At 59.3% G+C, this 12585-nt stretch overlaps 1 protein-coding gene across 1 annotated transcript in view; it reads left to right on the forward strand.

Annotated features, from left to right (window-relative positions):
* Positions 1 to 12585, forward strand: part of SPTB (spectrin beta, erythrocytic) — a 106295-nt gene that overhangs the window by 85278 nt on the left and 8432 nt on the right. Inside the window, exon 33 of the mRNA XM_045013853.1 lies at positions 11461 to 11723. Coding sequence (XP_044869788.1) covers positions 11461 to 11723 — 263 coding nt within the window. The remainder of the gene's footprint in view (positions 1 to 11460; positions 11724 to 12585) is intronic.

Below are 12585 nucleotides of genomic sequence, written 5' to 3' on the forward strand. Positions count from 1 at the left end.
CGCGCACACGCTAGCTGGCCCCTCCCACGAGAGCCTGTGTGGGAAGCCGGGGCTCTGTAGCTGTGAGAAGCCCCGGTTCTTCCCCCTGTGCTGGGGATCTGGGGCGCTCTGGAGAAGGCCTGTGCTGGGCCTCCCTCCAAATAGCAGAGACACTCCTTAGCCCCGCATGGAAAATTGCTCTCAGCAGAGGCGTTTTAGGTTCCCCACCAGCACCCAAGGGAAGGGCCCCCTGCTCCCGCTCACGCCCTGGGAATCCTGCTCCGGGCGGCTGGGCTGTGGCCTCCTCAGTGTATAGGTCTGCACTGCCACCTTCACAGGAGGCTTCAGCCCTGGTTCAGGCCAGACCTCCTCCCAGTGTGGACAGGGGTTGGCTTACCTGGCAGTCCCACCACAGAGCCTCAGGTGCATCGGGGGTGGGGGGGAGGCCCGGAAGGATGGCCTAGGGAATAGGGAACTGGCCAGGAGCTCAGGAGAACTGGCTCCTAGTCCTGGCTGTGCTACTGGCCTGAGGGGTGACCTTGGGCAAATCAACCACCCTGGGCCTCAGTGCCCAGCTGTCACTGGGGGTAACGTTCCCTGCCTCGCACAAAGGGTGAGCAGCTAAACCCATCCACCGCCGGGAGGCCTGAGAGCTACCTCGATGGATCCTGGACTGGGCAGTTGGGGCTTGCAGGGCTCCTGGAGCTGCCTCCCAACATCCTGGTCAGGTCCTGCCCCCTCCTGGTGCGCTGGCCATTGGCTGTGCCTTAGCTGCTCGGGCCGCGTCTCCATGGGGCAGCCCGTGGTGCCAATTGTCCATAGCACCCCTGGCGTCGTGGGATGCTCTGCCCAGCTACACCAGTGGAGGATCTGACCCGTGTGCCTAGGACACCCCCAGCACCACAGGGCCACACGCAGGCGGAGGGGAGATACTCTGCTGCCCTCCTCTCTCCAGGCAGAGCTCCAGGAGAATCCATGACACACCAGCCCACCGTTCCCAGCACCTCCGGGGCTCAGGCTTCCGGGCTGCCCAGCCCTGCTGGAGCTGTGACTCCTGGTGCCCGGAGCTGTGACGCCGGAGCTGAGGCACATTGGGTCACTGCACATTGGGTCACTTCCCTGACACCTGTTAGCGACCTCCCCGGCCCGGCAGCGTTCGGCTGGGTGTTCCTACCAGCTCTCCTAGCACAACAAGCCGTTGGACCGGCGGGTTCCAGAGACGCAGCAAACCTCTCAACTCCGCAGCAGCACCAGCGAAGCCGAGGCGAGGAACGCGGGGTACTTTGTCTCCCGACACCCCACGCAGTGGGCTTGGACTCCGGCTCGTTCCCCTGCAGGAATTCTAACCTCTCGCCGTTATTTTCTTTGGAAGACGGACGCCCCATCCGAGGCAGGCCCCGCAGAGACCCCCGAAGGGGCGCTCCCCACTGCACGCCCCGGGGTCGGTGGGAGACACGGGCGGCTCATCAGATGCTCGGCAGCCTTTGGATCGGCTGCCCAAGGCTCTTTGTGCTGCTTGGCCTTGGCGCCGCCTCCAGCCCCAGCTCACGCTGCTCCTGCCTATCAGCCTGCTCTTCCTCTCACTGCACCGTCTTCCTCCTCTTGCACCAGGGCCAATTCTCAGCTCTCCTTGTCTACCTGCCTTCTCCTCCTTGGTCATCTTCTCTCCAGCGCTGCCCTCAGCTAACCCCTTTCTCGGGGGCACCTTGCTGCACCTCGGGGACTCCCCGGTCCCCCTCCTTTCCTCCAGCTTCTCTGCTTGCAGAGGGCCTTTCTTTGAGTGATTGGAGTAGACTCCAACCCAGCTCCAGCTCCCTCTTCTGCTGGCTGCAGTCTGCTGGTCTCTTCCTCTGCACCACTTCGCCCCCAGTTCCCTGCGTGCTTCCGCTCCGGCCCTGCTAAAATCTCTCCCCCACCCCCCTTGCCCAGCTCTGCCAGCGCCCGACTGCTGCCCTGCCCTGAGACGTTGCCCCTGCGTCAGGTCCTGGGCACACTCGCTCTCCTGGGAATTAAGGCCTCCCGTGCGCTTTCTGCTGTCATGCAGGCCTTGTGTCATGCTCCGGGCCCTTCTGAGCTAGTGCTGGCTGCAGGGGAGGCTAGAGCCTCTCCATCTGCCATAGCTTCTCCCAGAGCCCGGTGTCCTGCATGGGGCCTCCTCCTTCCCCTCTCCCTGTGCTGCCCCCCCACCTTGGAGCAGGGCCCCCCTGAGGAAAGTTGCTCCTACCCCCCAGCCCTGGAGCAAGGCGTCCCATGAGCATCATGGGTCCTTTGAGCTAATACTGTGTCAGTCACACCCTGGGCAGCTCCCCCCTGGGAGTGATGGGCTCAGGCTTTCTGCAGACTCAGGCAGCGTCACTGCATCATAGAATGTCAGGGTTGGAAGGGACCTCAGGAGGTCATCTAGTCCAGCCCCCTGCTCAAAGCAGGACCAATCCCCAGACAGACTTTTACCCCAGTTCCTTAAATGGCCCCCTCAAGGATTGAACTCACAACCCTGGGTTTAGGAGGCCAATGCTCAAACCACTGAGCTCTCCCTCCCACCCCCATTGGGTTCTGTTTTGGAAATGTTCTTCACTGCACTGAGCGCTAGGGGCCTTTTCTTTCTTCTGTGAGAGCTGAGAGTCTGGAGAACAAGTCAGCAGGTCACAGACCAGCCGTGGGGCGATGGAGCCCTGATCCCCGCTTGGTGCTGCCTCATTGCACTGCAGGCCCAGCCATAGCTACGAGCCAGAAGGGTGTCCCTGCAAAGACCTGCTCAGCCCACAGTCGCCCACATCGGAGCCCCATCGCGTTGCCTCGCCCCAGGAGGGGCTTGGCAGGGTCCCCTCTAGGGCTCGTGAGTTCAGAGCCAAAGATGACACACACCCCTCCCCCCCGCAAACGGACTGCGAATGTTCTGCCACCAGCCTCCTCCCACTGACGCCAACAGGAGCCCGGTGGCTCAGCCCGGCTCCTGCACCCCAAAGAGCCCACGCGGACAGCAGCCGTAGGCCAGAGCCCCATGGGGCGCGCACAGCCAGGGTCCCAGACACAACCGCCTTGGCAAGCCCGTGTGACCCAACGCCCCCCAGGCCAGGCGCTCCCAGCCACCCCATACTGGGAACCCCGGGCCCCCATCGCAGAACGAGCCGAGCGCCCCCTCTTGGGATTGGGAGGGATCCAGCTGCTGGGTCCCATGTACAGAAGCCTCCAGCGGCTGAGTTGTGATCCTAGCCCCACGCTCGGGGCACAGATACGCTGCCTGGTGCCCGCTCCTGAGAGGGGCAACCTCACCATCCAGCTACCCAGCCCCCGCCTCCCCCCGGGCCCAGTGCTGACCCTCGGCTTCCTCATCGCTTGACCACACCCTCGCCCAGCCCTGCAGCCGCGTGGGCCATCTGGGAGCCCAGGCGACCGCTCCAAGGGCACGCGCTAGGTGTGACTAACGCACATACGCCCGCACGCTGCACACAGGTTTCTAAGCCGCCGTCGCCCAGCACTTAACAATGCAAGAAATGCCCAGCTCTCGCCTCAAACAATAACCCAGCCCCAGAACTGGGGTTCCCTGCCTCAGTTTCCCCACTCGGGTGGTGGAGCCCACGACACAGCAGTTGAGTCACAGAAGCCACTTCACCATGTCGGCCAGCGTTCAGCAGCTGTGCAGACAGACTCCCCAAAGTGCCCCCCCCCTTTAGCCTTATGTCAGGGTGACAGCACCCCCTCGACACCCGTTCACACGCCCGGTCTGGGAACCCCTGCGGCCTGGTCTATGCAGTGGGATCTGCAGCTTGCAACACACACACCCCCACAACACCCTGTGGGTGTAAAACCCCTCCCCACCCTGTCCCTCGGGCCCGTCGGTACAACTTCCCCCATACCCCAACTCCGGCCTGGGCGCATTCGCTGAGCTGCAGCTGGGCCAGGGCCTAGGCAGGTGGCCACCCTCCACCCCCAGCCGTGGTAAGCCCTGGGGGGTGCCCCCCCCAAGTGCCCTGGCTAGGAATGTGGGGTCCTCCTGAGTGCCTCATGGGCCTGTTCCACAGGCAGCCGGCCCTTTTCCCGCCAGGCCTGGGCAGCCCCGAGTGCCCCCACCACCAGCCGGCGGTGTTCTGCGATGGTGGGTGGCCCCATTGCTGTCCCGCCCCACCCGGCGCCATGGGCAGCAGCAACGCCAGCAGGAGGCGGAGTTCCCCTTGCTACACCAGGGTGGACTTTGGCCCCGGACACCTCGCCGACCGTTACAGGGGCTGGGGACCACACAGGGCCTGCCTTGCTACGCCCCGTGCAGTGGAGCCCGCTGGGCGGGTCCCGTCCTGCTGGAAAGTTTGCTCCGTTCTACGCAGCTGATCGGTTCTCACCCTTAGCCCCATGGTGGAGTCAGTTTCTTCTCATACAAGCTACAATCTAATCAGCCAGCAGCTCGGAGCCCTAAATTCCAGCCTGGGCTAGCCCTGTTTATCGCGCCTCTGTGAAGCGTTAACCCTCCTGAGAGCTGTGGGGGATGATTTTTCCATGCAGGTCCCCATTGTGGAACCCAACAGCTCCAAGTGGGGGAGAAAACCTAGGACACCCCTAAAGTGCGTTTTCCAAAGTGACTTTGGCACTTGGGCTCAGCTTGTCAGAACAGAGATCTGCCATCCCCGCCCTGCTGGTCGCTGGGTTTTAAATTCATTCAGTGCTGGGGAAAGGTGCCAGATCGCCCTCCGGCAGACCGAGCACTTTGCTGTGACCTCCGGCCCGGCACAAGGGGGCAAAGCTCCCAGTGAGGGGGGATTCATTCCCCAGTGCTCCCGCACCCCCTGCCTCACTCTGCTGGGCCAGCAGCCCCTGAGACCCTGTCCACCTGCCACAGAACCAAGACCACCCCCACCCCCGCATCCTTTCTTACTGACTGCCAAGGAGCCATCAGTTGGCAGCAACATCTGGTGGGTACCACCCTGGCTGGGTTCAGCCCCACGTGGAGGGTTCCCCAACCGGTCCCGACCCCCCAGGCCGCCTCCTGCCACGTCGCTGGTCAGGCGTCGAGCTGTGGCTGTCGAGCTGTGTGACGGGTAGCGGGTTTCCACGTATCCTCTCTGAGCAGGAGGCACATCCCAATGTGGCAAAGCGCCGGGTGCCAGGCGTGCTTTCCAGTAAGTGTGGTGCGGCTGCCGAGCGTCCTCCCACCTCCCTTGCCGCTCCATACCTTCTCCCCGGGACTCCCAGCTCCCTGGAGAACCCCGCTGCTCCCTGGGACCCCGCCTGAGCCCCACTGGGCAGCATTTCCAGTGCGATGGCAGCCCCCCCAGCAGCAACGGGCAGCATCCCCCCAGCCCGCCTCACCCACACGACACACCAGAGAGGGCGGGCCGGCCCCTGGCCCATTCCCCTGCCCCTAAATGAGGGCTATGCCGTGAAATGAAAGGCGGGCTCCTTTAACCCCAATACACGCCCAGCCCGAGCACCTCAGGGGCGCCCAGGACTCCAGCTGCGACAGGGCCGGCTATTTCTAGGGGCCACAAGCCACACTGGCAGTGATGCCAGCCAAGGACCTGCCCCAATGGCCGCGTGCTTTGCAGGGGGTGTGCGTGTCACAAGCCAGGATCAGGAAGGAGGGCGTCACCGCCACGCCCTAGGGTGCATTGGCCAAGGTGTATTGTGAGAGGGGTTTGCCAAGGGCAAGGTGCATTCTGGGAAGGGGGGGAGTCTCCTTTCTTTAAAGGGTCAGGTATGGGCTGTTGTCAGAGCCAGGAGGGGGGACTTGCTCCCATGTAGCAAATCCTGTTCCTGTGAGGGGCAGGGCTGGCTGTCTGGGGCCAGGGCCCCGCCCAGAGCAATCCCGCACATGCAGCACCGTTGGGGCAGCTGTTCAGCAGCAGGGGCGTTATTCCCATTTCCAAACTCAGGCCCCTGGCACCAAGGGCATATTTACAAAGCGATTTAGGTGCCTACAGCTGCAGATGGGCGCCTAGTGGGTTCAGAACAGTGTCTGAGTGAGTCAGGCACCAGACTCCATGGACTTAATGGGAATTAGGCACCAAACCCACGTAGGCACTTCCAAAACATCCCAGCTGCGGTGCCAGGCACCTAAATCCCCTTGACAAACTGACCCAACCTGCCGGCGGCACTTTTGACACTGGGACTTGGGCTCCTAAGCCATTTGGACCCATTTGCAAATGGGCCCCTCCAGCTGAGCGCGCATTGCCAGTCACAGCTAATTGCAAAGTGCCATGCACAGCCATGGGGTGATCGTGTGGCTCTGTAGGCCAGCCCTTCAGCACAGAGAGCTGAAACTGGGGGCCAGGTGTGTGTAGGGGGGAGGGTTTGGCTAAGGACTGGGCAGCCCAGAGTCAGGGGGTCAGCTGTTTATTTACAAGAATATACAGAGAGGCCTGCTTCCCTGGACAGCAGTGGGAACATCCAGCATGTGCCTGTGTCAAAATCCCCAGCCAGACACACCAGCCCTGTGCCCAAAAAGCTGCTGTCGCTCTCTCAGCATTTGCTTCCTGCGAGGGTCACACACAACCCCTCCTTTCAGACCACAGACCAAACTGTGTCTGGCAGCTTAACCCAGTCTCTCCAAGGGCTGTTTTCTGGGTGTTTACACCCCACTTTTTTGCCCCACCCTGCGGCAGAGAGCAGGTGCTCTAGAGATGTCTCTGTGAAGCTCAGTCTTCTTGCACCACACAGGAACCTCATTCAAGGTTCCCTGCATGACTGGGAGAGTGAGTTAAACTCACACATCTCCTTAGCAAGGCCCTGGATCGATTGCACTGGTGACCCCTTGCAATGGCAGCAAAAAACAGCCGTGATGTCCTGGGGCTGTACCAGCAATACAGTGCACAGGGCTCACCGGCCTCTTCCCGGCTGAAGGAGCCATGCTGCGGGAGGTGTCGGGTGCTTGCGTAATCCAGACCCTTCCTTTAAGTCGCTAACGGGGCGTTGGGCGCGGTGGTGAACGTGGCCTGAATGTGTTAAGTAGCCCCCATGGCTAATAGCCCGAGAGCCTGATCAGCTCAGTGCATTAATTCGTGACCAGAAAGAAAAACGTCTCTCACACACACACACACACACACACACCCCGACTGTCAGAGAACACTGCTTAGAGAGAGCGAGCACATGGGGCCAGAAGGGACGCAGAAAGGGGGCGGAGATGCTCTTCTAAGCTCCGCCCATGCAGACCCAGAATGGGACAGTGCTCACCCTACAGTGAAGTCCATCATCCTGAGCTGAGCACCTCTGGCCTCCTAGGGCCTGGCGCCCCCTTGGGAGCTGGGAACAGGCTTAGCTGGGCTCTTTTTTGGTTGCAGGGCGGGAAGTAACCGCGGGGAGCTCCTGACTGCCACCCATGCGTGGCCCCAAAATGAGCCTTCCCACATGGCAAATTGTGTCAGTGTGTGACACAGCCCCACACCCACATGCGCACACACCAACTCCTTCTTCCCCCTCCCTCCCTCCGCTAGTCGTGGGGAAGTTACAGTGGTGACGCGGCTAGGCAGGAAGGGGTTAATGTTTTAACAGTGTAATCACACCCACCGCTGTAAGGGGGGCGGGGGGGGGGGGGACAGGCTAGGCTGTAATCAAAATGCCTCTTTACAGTTTAGTTTAATCTGCTTCCAAAGCCTCCCAGGGATCAGGTTAGGAGAGAGTTTTTTCCGTGATGCACAACTGGCCTGAAGCCCCCGGGATTGGCCACAGCTGGAGATGGGACCCCAGCCAAGGGGGGCGTGGGGGGTCAGAGAGTCCTTTCTTAGCTGCCTGGTTCTTGCCCGTGTGCTTGGGGGCCAGAAAGGAATTTTCCCCAGGTCAGACCAGCAGGGATCTTGGGGCGGTGGGGGGCGGGAGGGTTCTCCTCTGCAGCATGAGACACAGGTCACCTCTGGGATCAGTTGGGCCTGGATCACCTAATCCATTCCTTGCCATTGCAGGGGCCTCGGGCATTGGTGGCACCTCAGTCCCGCCTAGTTCTGAAATGTAACAACGTTCTAGGGCTCACTGGGTGGAAATCGATGGCCTGGGCTACACAGGAGGTCAGATGGGAAGGCCTAATGGTCCCTTCTGGCTCTGAAGACTATGAGGCCATAAGCCCCCTTGTACCGGGATACGTGTCCATTCCAGGAGTCACACCAGGATAAGACAAGGTGTGAACTGAAATCCCTACAACGCCCCCTGTGGACAAGTCCTTAAAAGACCAACACTGAGCATGTGAGTTAACCCCTTCTTGAGATGAATGGCAGAGTTCACACCTCCACGAGCTCTTGTTCAGCTCTGCATTGGTGACCACCCGAGTCCCGTTGTTGCGATTTCCTTCGCACCCAGTGCTGCGTGCGGCGGGGAGGAGGTGAACAGATATTGGCTGTTCATTGCCAGCAGCAGAGGAACTCTTTGTCTAGCTCCAGGGGTAGGCAACGGGAACCAAAGCAGTTATTCCCGCTGTGGTTACATGGGTTACATGGGTCCCTGGGGCTGTGCTCTGACACTGGAGCTGGCCGGCTGGTTGTTACCCACCGAGGGCAGGGAGCATGTGGATGTACTTGGGGAAGGGTTGAATCTGAAAGCGCAATGCCTCTTTGCCACAGTTATGCGAACGGGGGTCCCGACAAGCTGGCACGTCCCAGCCCTCTGGCACTGAGGAGCTCTGGGTGAAGTAACACCCCGGGAGTCACTCCAGGGGTAGGTGGACGGGCTGGGGGCTCCATGCCCTTGGCTGTGCCTGCTGGTCTCCAGGCTGGCCACCGGTCCGGGGGGGGAGCTCTGCATTTTAATTTAATTTTAAATGAAGCGTCTTAAACATTTTAAAAACCTTATTTACTTTACATACAACAATAGCTGAGTTATATATTATAGACTTATAGAAAGACCTTCTAAAAAGGTTAAAATGTATGACTGGCACGCGACACCTTAAATTAGAGTGAATAAATGAAGACTTGGCACAGCACTTCTGAAAGGTTGCCGACCCCTGGTCTAAATTCTAAGACAAGAGACAAGAGCTGGAGAGAGACAGACAGGGCAGCGCAAGGAAACAGTGAGACAATGCTGGTCACTGCGTTGGGTCCACACTGGCCCGGCCATTGTCAAGGCGCCTTTATTTTGCACGGCATTGCTGCAAAGGGAAGTTGTAAGGAGGGGTGTGAAGGAGGCTAAGGGGGTAGCTTTGCGGCTGGTTACAGAGAGCTCCTCCCAGCAGGAGGGGCAGCGTGAGACAAAGCGCTTGTTTGTCTGTACGGCCCAATGTAAAGATTTACTCCGAGGAACAAAGAGTGTCGGCCACACCTCTGGGAGGGGGGACTCTCTCCTGGGGAGCAATGACTCTGAAACGGGTCTAGGGGTCGTGGGGCGTAATCAGCTGACCGTGAGCTCCCAGTGTGACACTGCGGCCAGAAGGGCTAATGCCATCCTGGGATGCACAAACAGGGAGCAGAGAGGTTGTTTCACTTCGGATGTGGCTCTGGTGCGACCGCGGCTGGAATCCTGTGTCCAGTTCTGGTGCCCACAATTCCAGCGGGATGTTGATAAATTGGAGGGGTCAGAGAAGAGCCGTGAGAATGATGAAAGCAGGGGGCGTGGAGGAACAGCCAGCCCCCACAGCCAGCCCCTCCCCACCCTCGGCTCTACTCCAGCTCCACCCCCAGCCGCATCCCCGGCTCCCGGCCCCGCTCCTGGCCCTATCCCCAGCCTCAGCGTGGCTCTGTCCCTGGCCTCGCGCCAACCCCCAGCCTTGGCCGCTGGCCACAGCTCAATTCCCGGCCCAGGAGTGAAGCTGCACCTGGTCGTGGGCCTGGCTGCTGGGCCCCAGCGCAGTCCAGCTGCAGCTCTGCTCCAGCCCCCAGCCTCGGCCCCTGGCCGCAGCCCCATACCCATTCCCACCCCCAGCTGCAGCACCAGCCGCGGCCTCCTTACCCCGTCCATGTCCGCCCCCCCAGGAGCCGCAGCCCCCCTCCTGACCCCGGCGCCGGGGAGGCAGGGGCACAGACAGGGGTTGGGGGGGGCATGACCCTCAAAAGTTTGGGGACCTCTGGATTATAGGATTAGAAAAGCTGCCTTTGACTCAAGGAGCTCAAACGATCTAACTTCGCAAAGGGAAGGTTAAGGGGTGACTTGATCACTGTCCTAAGTATCCACTTAGGAACACGTAGTTAATAAGGGGCTCTTCAGTCTAGCAGACAAAGGCCTAACATGATCCAGTGGCTGGAAGTTGAAGCTAGAGAAATTCAGCTGGGAAATAAGGTGTAAATGTTTAACAGGGAGAGTCATTAACCATTGGAACAATTTACCCAAGGGCGCGGTAGAGTCTCCATCCCTGGCAATGTTTAAATCACGATTGGATGGTTTTCTAAAAGCTCTGCTCTGGGAACGATCCGGGGGCCGGTCTCTGGTCTGTGTTAGCCGGGAGGTCAGACGAGATGATCACAATGGGCCCTTCTGGCCTTGGAATCTAGGAATCTGTGAAAATGTAACGAGCGGGTGATGGAGGCTACACTGGCCAATCAGAGGAGGGAGTCGACATCCGCAATAGCATATGCGAGATGAGAGGTAGTGCGGGACTAAGCCGGGTGGTGCCTTAAAGAGGAGGCAAGTGGACAGATCTCGGCTTGATGCTGCACAGTCTGCATATACTTCGGAAGTTTCCGAGCACTAAGTCACGCTTACGTGTATATCTAGCACCGTCCATCCATGCATTTCCACAGGCCTTACACCCCTCCATTCATTCACACGCGCAACTTCCAACCCCCATCTCCTCTGGGGCGAGAGCTCCATTCTGCTCAGGAGGGAAGCAGGCCTGGGGCCTCTCCTTTTCCAAAGGGGACCTGTGCACTTAGGAGCCAACGCCTCATTGAAAGTCAATGGGGTTTCAGCTCCTACACACCCAAGTCCCTTTCAAAATTGGGCCTTGGACCACATAGATGGGCATGAGAGCACACACAGGAGAGAGCTGACCAAGCTCCCACAGTAAGACGGTGGGCGGGACAGAAATAAGAGAGCTCTCACCACGAGCCTGTGCTCCCCCCATGCGGTAGAGCTGGGGGAATAGCGGATTTTTCGGTTCACTGACAGTTCTGAAAAATCAGAGAAAACGTTTGTTTGGGGCTGACCTGACATTTCTCAAAATTTTTGTCAAAGTGGAAAAGGGAAAACAATGGTTTTGGGTCAAATACAATTTTTCGTCTTGATGGATTTGACAATTTTTAAACATTTTTAAAATAAAACGACAGGGACGTCTGAAAGGCAAGGTCCTTTCTGAACAGAAAAACAATCTAAACGTTTCCATTCAAAATGGTCAATATGAAACCTTTCCGATTTTCCGGAATTCGGCTGACGTTTGGTTTTGCCCCAAGCCAACGACACTGACACGAAACGGAAACATTTCCGTGTGGCCGGCTCTGCGGTTTCCTACCCAAAAACCTCTCCCCGCTCTGCTGGCAGTGTCAGTTCTCCTAGAGCGGACGAGGGGCGGCATGACAGACCAGCAGCATTCATGATCCACTCTGCTCTCGGGTAACACGCTGTGCTCTGTGATCACAGCAGGTGGAAGAGGAGAAAGCAGACCCAGCCCAGGCCCCGTCGGAGCCAACTGAGGCCAAGCAGCCCGAGATGAAGACGAAAGCGGACGACGAGGAGCCCTCCGCCACGGACCCGCTGTTCAAAGTCCTCCAGACGCCTGTGAGTGAGCTCGACGAGACCGCTACACTGCCCGCGCAGCTGGACCGCTCGCACAGCCTCCAGATGGAGGGCTACCTGGGCCGCAAACACGACCTGGAGGCTCCTAACAAGAAGGCTTCAAACAGGTGCACGGGGATGGCGGGCACTCGCCTTGCAGGACGTGTCCCATAGGGAATGGCTCTGGTTCGGCTGGGGTCAGCTGTGCCCAGCCCATCGAGGCATTGGCAGCTCCCCAGCAAGACCAGGTGGGGAGAGGTTGCAAGCACAATGGGCTGGGGAGCGACCCCAGCAGAGGGTCTCTCGGAGCAGCATGGAGGCTGCCTGCAGGGAAATACAGATTCTGTGGGAGGGACCCAGGGGTGAAGGCTCCTCCGCCACCCTCCTCAGAAGGCCGCTGCATGCCACGCTGCCCAGGAGCCGGCCTGGCCCCTGAGCCACACTTCGACCAACCACGACTCCATAAATCTGTTACCCGCACACTCTACGGCACCCACCTTATCCTTCCATGGGTGCAAGGCACCCAACCCATACCCAGTTCTTAGGGCTCCAGGCGAAAGGCACCTAGGGCTCAGGGCCTACTCTTCTGTGGGTTTGCAGGGCCTTTTACCAGTGAAAAAGCCTTACACAGTAATATCCTTATCCTCTATTTATTACCAATCACCAAAACAGAATCCTCACGCTCAGCATACAATGCTCACCACTTCCAATAAGGCAGACAAACTTTTCCTGCTGGCCACTCAGGATCAGGTCGTCCGGGGACTCCAGCTTCTGTGCGATTATGCTTGGCAGGGTGTTGGGTCTGGCAGCTTTGATCCTGGGCTGGGTCCTGGAGTTGGGTTTCAAAGAACTTCCCTTTGGAGCCCAGTTTATGCAGTGAGTGAAACGTGAGTCCTGCTCAGCTGTCCCTCACCCAGTCATTGTAAATGGAAGTCCTACAGAACGGTATTTTTCACCGATCCCAGCCCATTACGAAACAATTCTTTACCC

The sequence above is a fragment of the Mauremys mutica genome, chromosome 4 (genome assembly GCF_020497125.1).
Source record: "Mauremys mutica isolate MM-2020 ecotype Southern chromosome 4, ASM2049712v1, whole genome shotgun sequence".
NCBI lineage: Eukaryota > Metazoa > Chordata > Testudines > Geoemydidae > Mauremys > Mauremys mutica.